This window comes from Petaurus breviceps, unplaced genomic scaffold (genome assembly GCF_028583685.1).
Source record: "Petaurus breviceps papuanus isolate PSGF00001 unplaced genomic scaffold, PetGlider_PUasm1.0 90895, whole genome shotgun sequence".
NCBI lineage: Eukaryota > Metazoa > Chordata > Mammalia > Diprotodontia > Petauridae > Petaurus > Petaurus breviceps.
The window spans coordinates 437,035-451,897 of NW_027187372.1; the positions used below are offsets into that span (position 1 = coordinate 437,035).

The window sequence follows — 14,863 nt, forward strand, 5'->3', positions numbered from 1 at the left end:
TGTTTATATTCTTTGGCCTTTGAGGTTTGTATGTGACTGCAGTAGGTTCACCTCCACCCTTGGTGAGGGCAGGGGGGGGTAGAAAGGACCCCCACACATTAAGGTCTCTGCCTTCGGTCAGTCCCTTCCTAAGCATGCACACTCTCCTTGAAGCACTCAGAGCCACAGCTCACATCTGTTTTACCCCAAATGGTTTCTCCATGTTCAGTGAGTGCAATTTCCACAGACTGAAATGGGACTTGGGCAGGGCATCTGGTCCTAGCACTTACCCTTCTACTGGAGTCTGGGTGAAGTGACACCCTGGCTCAGGAATCACGGCATTGACTGTTACTGGATACAGTTCCTGAGTCTTCTACCCTCCTTAATGACCAGCAAAGGTGGAGGTGAAGCACACCCAGCAGCCTGGCTTCCAGAACAGTTTGTTTTAGATAAGACAGTAGCATGTGACAAAAGAAAAAGAAAAGGGAGAAAAAGTTCCCCAAGAAAAGGTGGAAAGACCTGACCAAAGCAACGTAACTAACATCTGCTGATTCATTCCCTGCACTTGGGAGGGAGGAAAGAAAAAGAGCAGCTCCATGTGTGCACAGCAGGAGTGGCAACACCTGAGAGGGAGTCCAGCTTCCACTTTACCTCCAAGGACTTTGTAAGGCTGATACTGCAGCAGCAGCTGCCACGAGCATTGACTTACAGAGAAAATCAAAGTCTGGGGATAGGAGTTCTTCGGAGGAAAATAAAAAGGGTGGCAACATTAACCGTGCTGACTTTTCCTTTCTCCCCTCACACTTTCTTGATGGGGAATAAGCAGCATCCAGAGAAGCCTTGTCCGTCACAGCACCAGAAAGAGAATGAGCACTACCAGTAAGATCCCAAAGAGAATGATGATCGCACACCACTGTCGACGATCTGGAAAGCAAGAAGGCATGAATCAACTTTCCACACAGAGACATGTGCCACAGGAAACAGGTGACAGAGCTGGTGACAGCTGCAGGCCTGACATGGATGGGATTTGGTGACCCGAGATCTCTTCCAACCTGCAAAATGTTTGACACAAACTGAACACCATCAAACTTGGACCTGCTGCCAGTGCTCTACAAACATGTATTGTTTCTGGTCTAAAGTGCAAGTTCTGCCAGTCTCCAGGAAGGTCATATAAAACAAGAATTTATTTTCTTTGTGTACAAAGGCTCTAATTAAAACTTGATCTCAGATTCCTGCTGCTTGATTACTGTATTGCTTTTAAAAAAAAAAAGGAGGGGGGTGGTGGTGGGTGTTTGCTGATATTAGTGCCACAAGTGAAAAGACCACATTATGTGTTTTTAATTATTTACCAACAATCAAATTAGTAAACTTTAACTAACAGAATTCCTTTTCTAGGTGCTAATGGAAAGTGGACAGAAGAAAAAAGCTGGTTTGGGATGGGGAGAGTGGATGTGTAGAGCATCAAGCTCCCTAAAGAGACCATATATCTTAATTCTACACAGCATCTTTGAATTTCTGATGACTATGAATTAAATAATCATAGCAGTAATAGGAATAAATACATATGGTCATTCCTAGAATCTCCTTCTTAAGTTCTCTGCCTCAGCACCTATCATGGAGGCAGAGAAAGGAAAAGTAAAATGGTTAGAGTGGTGCAGTTAAGGAAGTTTAGCACTGAATTAACAGCCAAATGGTATTTCCTTAGATGCAACTGGTGCCTAGAACCTTTTCATAAGCTCACAGTACTTTTTTGGTGGGGAGGGGCAGGGGAGCAACTGCAAGGGGTTTATTCTTTTTTTTTTTTTTAAGCAATCAGGATTAAGTAACTTGCTCAAGGTTACACGGCCAGGTGTTTCTGGGTGGGTGATAAGTGTCTGAGCCCGGGATTTGATCTTCAGGTCATCCTGACACTGGAGCTGGTGCTCTTACTCGCTGTGCTACCTGGCCGCCCTAAGGGGTGTATTCTTGACCTTCAGAGAAAAAAGAGTTTCGAGGTGTATAGGTCATAACAGGTGAATCTGAGGTTGGGAGGTGAGGAATGTAGAGGAGCAGTTGAGTGACTAGTTTTAGTCTCATGAACATATGGAAGGTATTAGAAATCAAAAGAGGGTCCTAAATAGCAAGGCAGGGGAGGACACTGAATACAAATTTTACCTATTTCCACAATCTTCCTAATGTAAGTCTGGGATGTGTGTGAGAAGAGCTGGGCTAGTCTGTGAGCACAAGTCCACCTCCCTGAACCTGAATATAGTACTCAAATTACAGAGCATTATTTTCCAAATTAAAAAGATCTGGATCTTTGGAATACAGGAAGGAAAAAAAAAAGCTTAAATCCTTCTAAAAAGTTCTACATTAGGGGCGGCCAGGTGGCACAGCGAGTAAGAGTTCCGGCTCCAGTGTTGAGAAGACCTGGAGATCGAATCCCGGGCTCAGACACTTAGCACCCACCCAGAAACACCTGGCCGTGTAACCTTGAGCAAGTTACTTAACCCTGATTGCTTAAAAAAAAAAAAGTTCTACATTAATTAAATTTAAATTAAAAAAGATTTTTTATTATCATTTTACTTGATTAAAATGAGGTGTACAGAGATGTTTACAGGCCAGGAAGACACAAGTTATGTCTCCCCTGAAGACAGAAAAGTACAGTGTAATTCTTATTATATAGATGATTTAAACCAAATGCTCAAAATATATGCATCTCTATTGTGAGAAAGCATTTCAAAAGTCAATAGTGAATAGCCTTCTTAAAATTTGTTAATTCATATTTTTTAAACAGACAAGTAAATTTTTTAGAGTTATCTGAAAATAGATCTTGGCTATTTATTTTTAAAGTTTCACCTTAATTTAAAAACACAACCTTTCTCAAGACACATAGTGGATATACTTCCTGCAAAAAACAGAGAAAGGAAGCCCATAAGCACACTTCCTGTTTTTTATTACCTCTGACATCCTGCTATTCTCAGGGGCCCATAGAATTCTAGTACCATATAGTTTTCATCTTGTGCTTTTCCATGGTTTTTTTCTTACTTATCAATCATGTCTTCCCTCTCTTCTACAGCTGCATTAAGTTGGGATTTTTTATCAAGGAAAAATGTGTTATGCCCAAGCTAAAAGAGGCAATGAATGTTTTTTTAAAAGTTATTTTCCTTTGAAGTTTTAAACTGCTTCTATGAAGCACGGACTGGGTAACCCCATGCATCTGTTAGCCTGGTGGACTTCTCATCACCACTTCCTGTGAGTATGAATATCTGACCCTTTTTGACCTCAGGTGAGCCGTCTTAACCATCCACACACACAGGCTACAGCGCCTCACTCAGCCACTGAGAGAAGAGGAAGCCATATAAAAAGAGGAGATTTTTCTTCAGGTATGGTTTTTTCAAAGGGAAAGCTGAACAACTGCCTTTTGGATTGATGGAAGAAATCAGCCGATATACATAAAGTGAGTTTATTTTCTCTAAGACAGTTAACACAAAAATCAGTTTTATCCTCCCCTGGGTCAGTTGGTGTTATTTTACTGCAATACTTTAAGGCAAAGTTTTTTGTTTTTTCCCCAGTGGGAATGAGGCCATCAGCTCTGACAATGGCCACTGGGAACGGGGAGTGAGTGTGCATGAGACAGGGAGGAAATGAAGCAGAGAGAAGACAACTCAGTGCCTCTCCTTGGAGAGAAGGGTAGGTATTCAAGAGAAGGTATGAATTACAGCATTTGGCACTGGATGGACAGGTGGAATGACAGTAAAGAGTTGAGCCTTACCAAGGTTTAGCTGACACCAAGGTACTGAGTTTAGGATAACTGGAAAGATGGTTGGTGCCCTGCAGAGTAATAGGAAAATTTGAAGGGAAAGATTTGGAAGGGGGGGGTGGGAGGAAATAAGTTCTATTTTGGATGTGTTGAATTAGACGCCTATGGGACATCTAAGCAGAAGTGCCCAACAGGTAGTTGGTAATTTGAGACTGTAGCTCAGGAAAGAGTCTAACACTGGATATAGAGATCTGGAAATCAACCAGGAATCTGGCATAACTGAATCCATAGGAACTGATGAGGTCATCAAGTGACAGTATAAGGATTAAAGAGAAAAAGGTACTAGGCAAAACCTAGAAGACACCCTGAGTCAGGAGTCGTCAGACAGGTAAAAGAACAGCTGACACAAAAACACAGGATGGAAAGAATATCTAAGAGAAGGTGAAAAACAGTATGAAAGAGATAAAGGAGAATGATAACTGAGAAAAGGCCATTAGCTCCGACAACGAAGAGACCAGTGGTAACTTTGTTAGAGGGCAGTTTCAACTGAATGATGAGGTCAGAAACCAAGTATGGAGGATTTGGAAGAAGCTAAACCTTTACTCTCTAAACTGCCACCTCCCTCTATTCCCTGGCTCCTTTTCTGTGCTTTACAAATATGCCCATGTCTCTTCTATCATCAAAACCCCCTTACTCATCTGACTGCCTCCAATTGATATAGTCCAGTGTCTTCTTTTAGGCTAACCTCCTAGGGGTAATGAGAACAAATATTTAATAAATACCTACTCTGTGCCAGGCACTGTGGTAAACACTTTACAAACATTTCCAAAAGTATTGCTATCTCTCTCTCTCTCTCTCTTTTTTTTTTTTTTTGCTTTTTGGAGGGGGGGAAGGCAGGGCAATTGGGGTTAAATAACTTGCCCAAGGTCACACAGCTAATGTTAAGTGTCTGAGGCCACATTTGAACTCAGGTCCTCCTGACTCCCAAGGTTGGTGTTCTACTCACTGTGCAACCTAGTCACCCTGAATATTGCTATCTCTAAAGAGAAATCACCTTTCTTCAAAACTATAGGTCCTGTTTCAAAAAAACTAACAGTTTATCACAAATTTAGTCCAGGAGGAAAAAGTAACACAAGATTAAAGGATAAGTTGAGGATTTCCCATCCTAGTCTTGAGACATCCCAGCAGTGTTTCCAATTATCTCAAGAACAAAAGTTAAATTGAGGGTTCTCTTATGTTAAAAAAAACTCACATTAACTTGAAAAATACAGTTTCTACAGCAACTTTGGGGGAGGGGTATGTAAGCAGAAGACAAGTGCTGTAATTTTAAAAAGGCTAGGAATCAAATAGACTTTTTTCATTCAGTTACTGGCTTAAAAAAAAGTCTCAATCCTACAACTTTAAATAAAATTAACCTAGACTTTGGAAGATCAAAGGATTGGTCTTTGACCTTTAGGCAGATGATAAATGTTAAAGGACAAGTGTGAGAAGGGGCAGCAGAATCTCTTCATCCCTTATTTTAAATAAGTCTTCTATTCTGGCAAAGGGGGATGGAAAGAGAGGGAAAAGTTTTTGTTATCATTGTGTAGAAACCACCTCTGTGCAAAAAATAACAATAAAAAAGGGAGTAAGAAAATTCTGATTTCCTTTTTGCCAAGATCATGTCACAAGATTTCCCTATTAAAAATAGAAAATTCTCATTCCCTCACCCTATCAACAATACATGTAAAATACTGAAAAATGTGGGGTAGAAAGCTAAAAATCAAGATGTCTGTGGCTTTCAAGGGTCGTTAAGAACAATATGCCCTCTCATATTTTACTCCCTCCTATAATGAAAATAAATGTTTGGCTTTTAAGATCAGTACCTACCGCTGGTCATATGGGACACTTTCGCAAGTTTCTTCATCACATTGTCCAGCCGAGACTGTGTGCTGTCCAACTCATGAGAGAAGTCGTCTAACATTCTGGACAGAGAAGCAGATGAAGAAAGCACATGGTAAACAAATACAAAGAAACCACATTGTACTCACTGGCCCAACACAAGTCCCAAAATCACAAGAGGGGCAAGATTCTAAAATAGCCTTTGGGAACTTTAAAGGCATAAAATTATTTATGTTCATGCTACAAGGGACTAAAACCCCAAAACCAGTCTCTTCCTTTCTCACCTTTTAACAAATGATAACTAATTCACATAAGACTAGTTTCCACTGGCTAACTGCAGTAAAGCTGAGGAAAATACAGCAAAGCACACTTGTGTGTGTTATATCAGTTTCCCTAAAGTGTCTCATCCCTTCTGTCAAGCAAATAAGCTATGAGATGCAGCATTGAAATGGCCTTCTAACTGTTACCAGTGGCATCTTAAGATGCCAAAGCAAACCTCGACGGACACACAGTCAGAAGTGTTGGATCTTAGATACTGCTCACTAGCTATGTGACCTTGAGCAAGGCACTATTTTTCTGGGCCTGTTTGCCCATCTGAAAAATGGGAATAATATTTGTACTTCCTCCTTCATAAGGCTATTATAAAATACTAAAGAAAGCATTCAATAAGCTGTAAAACATTATTGTAAGTGTGAGCTCTTATACTATTTGACAGTTTCTCCCCTGGGGCCTTAGTCTGATGTCTCATCATGGTGTGGAGGTGACTGTGTACATTCTCAAAGAGGATTCCAAGGGAGCCCCAATTCAAGGACACATGTCCTAACCAAGCTCCAAAGTCTTTTAAGCCAGCCCAAGCAACGGACTGTGTGTTGGTCATCTGGGCACCAACTCAGATCGAAAAGCTTTATGGTCAAAGGGCTAGCCACAGAGGATGATTTGGGGATAGAGAGGGGTACAACAACGCATGAAACCATCTACTCTGGTGTGGGGAGCTTCTCCATAATGATCAAATTACATATCAATGAAATCCTCATAACAGTCATCTAGAGCCAGGTTTTCAACTCCTGGTCTGTAGGCTGCAAAGAAGTCTGCCTGAACAAGATTAAAATCTAACTTCAAAATGCTTGAAAAAGTTAAAAAAAAAATACAATAAACCATGGATAATGTTAATTTATGGTTTTCTAAGTCAATATTTCTATTTGAGTTTCATACCACTGATTTACTAGTATCAGAATCTCCTATACAAGAGGCAGCATGCTAGAGTAGAAACAGGATGTGTGATCATCCCCTGGGGAATGGCTAAACAAACTGCAGCACATGGATGGAATGGCACATTACTGCACTGTAAGGAACGAGATAAAAGAACTCAGATCCTCAGGAAGACTTGTGTAAACTGATGAAGTATGAAATAAGTAGAACCAGAACAATTTACATGATGATCACAATAGAGTGAAGGAAAACAACTCTCAAAGACTTGGAAACCTCAATCAATGCAGATCACAATCATGTCTTCAGAGGAATACAGATGAAATCTGTCCTGGCCTCTCAGCAGAGAGAGATGAAGGAAATTAGTGCAGAACGAGATGGAATTCTGAAGGGGTCACACATCTTTGAGTTTGCCTGATTCAAAGTTACAGTCATGTAAAATATGGTCACTGGCTCCAGCTCAATGGAAATAAGCAACAGTGAATATGAACAATGTAACCGTGTCAGAGGAATTCAGACAACATACTATGGCTAGTCTCTAGTCCTCACGTTCCATCCCCAAACAAAATGCCTAGCACAAAGTAACATACTGAAGGAAGGGCATAAAAATGTTCCGATGCTTTTAGACCTTGATCCCCTTACTAGCCCAGTTCCTTAAAGCTAAAATAAGTATAGCCATAGGAGTAAGTGGTTTACTCTTATGTTATGCTTTCTTATTGAAGGAGGGTGGAAAGAATGAGAAGGGAGTTGACAGAAGGAAGACTTGGTATTTTTAGCTACTTAGAACTTTTTGAAAAATAGTGAATTAAAAAATGTAATGGGGAAAACACTCATTTCAGAAAGCTCAAATGAGCATGGTAGAAATGGAATCTTCTTTTTAATTAGCAATTGTTCATCTTTGATTAAAACTATTAAGTAATTCTTCACTTATGAAACCACTAGAGTAAGATAGGACATCCTCTCTTATATTCTGGTGAACCTTTAACTCATAATTAATTTTAGAAAATGAAGTGCTGAATAAGGGTTCTATAAATAACTTGCAGAAAGTTAAAATGTACTCTCCAGGTCACAGGTTTGGCATGTATACAATGTCCAAGAACAGTCTTAGGTATCATACTTCTAAGCATAAGAGACAGAAGGTGGTCATTTAAAATTCAATTCAAATAAACATTTTAAAGTGCCTTTTTGTGCATGGGATCATACTAGGTAGGAGAACTATAAAGGCTAAAATGGAAAACCCTTTACTCAATCCTTGGCCTTCTTGAGCTCCCCACATCCCTGGATATTGTTGACTGCTCTGTCCTCTGGATACTTCTCTAGGCTCTTATGACCCTTCTTTCTTCTGGGTCTCCTCCTTCTGAATCTCCATCTTCACCCAGGTTAAGCTTGTTACCTGTGGGTGTCCCCAAGGCCCCATGCTGCTCCTCTTTTCTTTTCCCTCTAAACTATTTCACTTGGTGATTTCATCAGCTCCCATGCATTCAATGATTGCTATGGAAATGATTTTCAGATCTATGTGTCCTGCCCTAATCTCTCACCTGACCTCCAGTAAGTCAACAGGCATTTATGAAGCAGTTACTATGTGCTAGTCCAGGGGTGGGGAGCCTGCAGCCTCAAGGCCACATGTGTCCAAGTTTTACAGAACAAATTCTTTAATGAAGGGGATTTGTTCTGTGAAGTCTGGATTCAGTCAAAGGGCTGCACCTAAGGCTCCCCAACCCTGTGTTAGACACTGAGCTAAGGGACAAGGACATGAGGAAAGGCAAAAACAACCCTCGCCCTCAAGGTCTTCACATTCTAAGTGAGATATGTGAACTACATACAAACACAATATCTATGTGGTAAATCCAAGCTACACAAAGAACCAAGTCACCAGCACTAATGGAGACTGAGAGGCTTCCTGCAGAATGCAAAGTTTGAGCTGAGACTTGAAAGAGGCAGAGACAGAGATTCTGGGCTGGCAGGGACCATCAGAGCAAATGCATGGAACCCCAAAGTGGACTGTCCTGGGTAAACAAGTGCAAGAAGGCCAATGTCGCTAGACCAAAGGGTATATGGAGGACTAGGAGGGAATGGTGCTGTGCTGTAAGAAACGATGAGCAGGATGCTCTTAGAAAACCCTGCAGACTTATATAAACTGATGCAAAGTGAAATGAGCAGAACCAGAACACTGTACATAGTAATACTGATATTATATAATGATCAACAGGCAATGACTTAATTATTCTCAGCCATACAATGATCCAAGATAACTCTGAAGGACTTAAGGTAGAAAATATTATCTATCTCCAGAGAAAGAATTGATAGAATCTGAATGCAGATTAAAGCTTATTTTTAAACTTTATTTTTCTAGTGTTTCTTTTTTCTGGTCTGTTTTCTTTCATAACAAGACTAATATGGAAATAGGTTTTGTATGACTGCACATGTATATATCAAATTGCTTGCATTATCAAGGAAGAGGGAAGGGAGGTAGGGAGAAGGGAAAGAATTTGAAACTAAATTTTTTTTTTAAATGTTAAAAACTTTTTACACGTAACTGGGAGAAAATTGTAAATAAATAAATATATTTTAAAAGAGCATGTCAAATATAAGAATGGAAAGAGTCAGGTTATAGAGGGGTTTCAAAGTCAAACAGAATTTTATGTTTGAGCCAGGAAGAGAAAGTCACTGGAGTTGACTAAATCTGGGGGGGGGAGGGAGGGAGACATGTTTTAGGAAGATCAGTTTGATAGCTGAGTGGACGATGAACTAGAGTAAGGAGAGACTTGAGGCAGGGAGACCAGATTACTACAATAACATACTATGAGGTAATGAAGGCCTATATCAGAGTGGTGTCACAGAAGAGTGATGCTGCAAAATCAAAAGGACATGGGTGGGGTGGCCAGGTAGCACAGCGAGTAAGAGCACCAGCTCCAGTGTCTGGATGACCTGGGGATTGAATCTGGGCTCAGACACTTAGCACCCACCCAGAAACACATGGCCGTGTAACCTTGAGCAAGTTACTTAACCCCAATTGCTTTAAAAAAAAAAAAAAAAAGGACATGAGAACAGACTGGATAAGGGGGTGGTATGAAAAAGGGAAAAATTGATTATGATACCTAGGTTGTGAGCCTGGGTCATTGAGAGAATGGTGATACCCTCAAAAGTAATAAGTAAGTCAGGGAGAGGAGAGGGTTAGGAATTGGGAGGTGAGAGGGAGAGAGAAGATGAGTTAAATTTTGAACATGTTGAGTTTGCAGTGTCCCATATGGAGATTCAAGACTAAAGACTAAAGAGAGGTAAGGAATGGATAAATAGATCTCAGAATGAATTAAATACTTAGAAACTGATGAGATCACTAAGTGAAATAATTAAGAAGGAAAAGAGAGGGAGAAGTGGAGCCAAGAGAGGGGAGAAAAGGCAATGACTTGCCTGAGTTCTCCCCCAAGCCCTCTGAACACCTTTAAATAACACCACAAAACAACTTCTGGAGCATAAGAGCCCACGAGAGAACAGGTGAACTAATTTTACAGTCAAAGATAACTTAGAAGGTCAGCAGGAAAGATATGAAACACCTGGGTGAGAGTAAAGCAGGACCAGGCCCCAGCAAACCAGGAGCAGGCCTTGGGAGCCACTGAATCGGCAGCAATGGTATCTGCTTCTGGATCTCTTGACCCACAGATGGTAAGGGGATCGAACAACTGATCAGAAGGAGATTACAGGGGTCTCTGCTGGCACTGGGGCAGGGTTCTTGTTTTGTCTATACTCAGATCTGGGTCAGTCTTAGGTGGCAAGCCCAGGGCAAGGAGGAGCGTTAGCACAGCAGGGCTTGTGGCTGCAGTGGAGCAAGGACACTTGTTACAGTTCCAGGGCAGAAGAGTGCTTGTGGTTACTCACGGACCACAGGCCAGGAGTAGTAAATACACCTTTCCTTAGATCCTATCACCTTGCAAGAACTGAAAACTTACAGGTCCTAGAAGTATCTCTGAGAACAGCTGCACAAAATCCCTGAATCTTGGTATAGTCTGCCCTCCACACTGGAAGCTGAGCCCCTCTTGAACAAAGAATTTTTTTAAAAAAGGAAAAAAAAGAGGGAAAAGGGAAGGAAGGGACCAGATCAGAGCCTTGGAAGATATCCAAAGATAGCAGACACAACCCAGATAAAGACCTACCAAAGGAGACTCAGAAGGAATGATTAGACAGGTTGGAGAAGAACTAGGAGAGAACAGTGCTGCAAAAACCTAGAGAAGAGAGGGTGATCAGCAGTGTCAAGGGTTGCAGGAAAGGTCAAGAAGAATGATGGTTGAGAAAAACTCAATTTGACAATTAAGAGATGACTGGTAACTCCAGTCCATACTCTTTGACCCAGTCATTCCATTCCTAGGCATATATTCCAAGGAGGTCATTGATAAAAACAAAGTCCCCATAATATACCAAAATATTTATAGCAGTACTTTTTGTAGTGCCAAAGAACTTGAAACAAAGAAGATTCCATCAACTAGGGAAAAAAAAACTATGGTACATGGAATATAGATGGAATATTACTGTTCTCTAAGAAATGATGACTGAATAAAGCGAAGCACAGAAATATGGAAAGACATGAACCAATACAGAGCTAAGAACACAATATACACAATGACTACAGCAACTTAAATGGAACTAACAATAACCATAATGCAAATGAAAGAGACTATTATGGAATCACAAAGAACAAGCACAGCCCCAAAGAAAAGCTAGGAGAAGGCATTTCTCCCCAACTCCTTTGTAGATATGGGAAAATCCCTGGATGTGGAACGTTGAAAATATTTTCAGACTTTTTAGATGTGCTGATCAATCTTGCAGATTTTCTTCCTATCTTAAAAAACAATCCTTTGTTACATGGAATGGTTTTCTGGAAAAAGGGAGGAAAAATTTAGGTGATGTACAAAGAAAACACCAATAAAAAACTGGTGCTTGGTGTCTGATTGAGAGAACAGACTATTATAAGGGTTCAAGTGAGAAGTGAGAAGGGTCTGAACTAAGGTGACAGCTCTGTGAGGGAAGGGAAGAACTGGTTCCATGAGATGAAGACAAGGAGGAGGAGGAGGAGGAGGAGGAGGAGGAGTAAGAGGGAGAGGAGGTAAGGGAGCTATTCCTAAAGCTTGATTCTGAGACTCATCTCTCTCCATTGCTCAAGAAGCTCTGATGGCTTTTGATTGCCTCTAAGATAAAATACAAATTCCGGTTTGACATTTAAAGCCTTTTGGAATATAGCTCCCTGTCCCCCCAGCCTCTTTACACACTGCTTCTTTTTATTTACTCAATGTTCCTCACATACAACATTCCATCTCCCATCACCACACCTCTGCACCCAATGCCCCCGTGAAGATTCTCCCACTTTCGTCAAAGGTAAGCTCAAGTATCAGTTTCAGCATGAAGCCTTTCCTGGTCTCATCAGTTGCTAATGCCTTTTCCATCCCACTTTCCTCCCTCAGAAATTACTCTGGATATATTCTGAATTTACTTCCACGGTTCAGTCTGTTTTCTCTCAACAGTACGCAGACTCTCTGAGGACAAGGTCTGTTTCATTCTTGCTTTCCTATTTCTGGTACCTAGTATACTCTTCCCAGTGGACAGTCAGAGCTTTACAGATGCTCGCTGACTGCAGGAGACAATCTCACTTCAGGGGCTTCCAGCTCCATGCCTCTGGGTGGCCGTCAGTTTCATCTTCTCTAACACGAAGGGGCTGGATCTGTGAGGTCCCCTCCAGCTCTGTATCTATGTATACACATATTACGAAGGATCAACTATTTTTTCTAATGGTATTTTTTTTAAAAGCTGGGATCAGATGAATGTTTATTGGCTGTTAAATGTTTTAAGTTTTCCATTAGCTCCATTTTAGCAGCAGCTGTTCCTAAGCAAAAAATTTAATGTAAGCAAAGTATCTCTTAGCATTATCTGCTATGAAGTTGCCAGTCACTGCTTACCCATCTCTTTGGAGAAGGGCTTCTCTCTTCACCCAACCTTGTTTTCCCTACAGTGAGATGATTTCTCCATACTCACACTGCCTGTTCCTCCAGCTCCCCACCAATGCGCTGTGACATGTTCTTCAGCACCCCAATGCTGCCAGAGACCAGCTCCAACTGCTCGTCCTGCTGCTCCACAATCAGCTGGGGCCAAAGAAACAGTTAAACCAATGACAAGCTATCTTACCTGGTCCCAAGTCCAACCCTCTAGCAGCTGCTCTCTGCTCTGCCAACTGGAGGAGTTAAGAAGCAGAGACCAGAAATCGGGGGCCCAAATCTCTCTCCTCCAGAACTGCACAGCTTGAAAGGGGAGACTGTCAAGCTACTGGTATCACCTGCTTAGCCCTATGTGAGTACAAATCAGCAAGGCCTCAGTGAAAAAGACCTTCATCAGGGGGCTGAAGCAAGTTATGATAGCTGTAGAGTTTAAATATTACCTAGGAGGACAATGTGAAGGATCACTGAAGCACAGGGGCTTTGGGGAAGAAGTGGCCCTTTGTTAGAAGAATGCTCCTAATCAACACTAGAATGAGGGGAATATTTCGGAGTAAGTGCAAGATTCTAGCAGCTGTGTATGGTCACAAATACAAGCAAAGCATTTCCCCTCTTCTTCAGGGACAAACTATTGGTGCCACCATGCCTACATGCTGCAATGTCTAATTTGTTTTTCCATTTTGTAATCAATCTTTTCCATACTCGTCTTCTATTAGTTTGATGACTATCAATAGTAAACCAAGTATCCAACAAAGTGGTTAAGCAAACTCATTAATAGCAACTAATAAAGCCCCATAACTTATGTTTGCATGAAATACAAATTAGGAAATAACCTTTCAGATGTAAGTGCAATCCAAACCTGACTTTTCTAAGCATGCAATTGCACTGAAAAAAGCAAGAAAAAGGTTATGGTAAGCCCGACTTTCCTTTTATTCCTTGTCTTTTCCCTCTCTCCCCACCCCCTTAAAAGGTCTATCTTTTGAATACACAATGGTACCAATGGATAGCTTTTCAATAAAGAAACAAGAACTCAATTTTTCTAAGAGTGTCTTTGTCTAAATGAACAAACAGCCGAGTAGCTGAGTGGGGGTTATGAAGGAGGTTTTCTTTTTAAATGCACAGCCTTGTCTCTTATTTCTGGATGTCTGGCCTGCTTTTCAAAAGAGCTATAAGCAATCCCAGTCCTCTTGAGTAGCACACTAAAAGAGGCCTTACACCCTTTAACTACAATTATACATCAAGAAAACAGTACTATCAAGCATAGGAAAAGACCTAGGCAGAGGCTCATGTGCCCCTAAAATGGCAAACATGGTGTCTATTAATTAGAGGAAGCTGAGTGGGACTGCATCATCCTTCATTCTTCCCTTTTCTCAATTCATCTGGAGGCTCTCTGGCCACATACCTGCTGCTGGGCCTGCTGCTCCTCAATGAAGTGGGCATTAGCACGTTGTAGCTCTCGATCGAGGCGGCCATACTTATCTGGTCCAGCACTCCAACTCTGACCACCGCTTTCTCCTAGTAGTGCCTAAGCAAACAAAGTCGAGAGGAGTCAAAACAGAACAGAAGAACTAGTATGTCTCCACGTTGTTAAAGTGTCTCGGTGCTCTAGAAACCATCCTGAATGAAATACTTTCAGTTCTCTTCTGCAACAAGCCTGCTGCCAACATAAGAATTTTTTCAGACTTTTTTTTTTAACTTGTTTTAATCAGCATAGTTCTACCTCCTTTCCCTGCCCGCCAAACCACCCTCCTGAGAGCACAAGACAAACAAAACCCTTTATAAACAGGCAGAATCATTCAAAACAAATTTCCACAATAGCCATGTCCAAAAAATATGTCTCATTCTGCACTGAGTCCTTCACTTCTATATCAGGAGGGAGGCTGCCTGTTTGTTTCATCATCAGTCTTCTGAAATCCTGGTTGGTTATCCCTCTAAGAGTTCATTTGTATACCATAACTTGTTCATCCATTCTCCAATTTATGTGCACTATGATTCCCATACTCTGCCCCCCCAAAATATACAAGTATTTTTATACATCCTTAGTTTGTTTTGCTTAAGACCTAATCCTTCCCTAATT

The 14,863-nt window shown here is 41.1% G+C and overlaps 1 protein-coding gene across 1 annotated transcript in view; it reads right to left on the bottom strand.

Moving 5' to 3' along the window:
- Positions 1–762: 762 nt before the first annotated feature.
- The window catches only part of STX6 (syntaxin 6), a 49,937-nt gene continuing 35,836 nt past the window's right edge, over positions 763–14,863 (bottom strand). Inside the window, exons 5-8 of the mRNA XM_069074366.1 lie at positions 14,189–14,311; positions 12,830–12,936; positions 5,591–5,685; positions 763–903 (exon numbers count right to left, since the gene is read on the bottom strand). Of these exons, the coding sequence (XP_068930467.1) occupies positions 827–903; positions 5,591–5,685; positions 12,830–12,936; positions 14,189–14,311 (402 nt within the window). The 3' untranslated portion in view covers positions 763–826. The remainder of the gene's footprint in view (positions 904–5,590; positions 5,686–12,829; positions 12,937–14,188; positions 14,312–14,863) is intronic.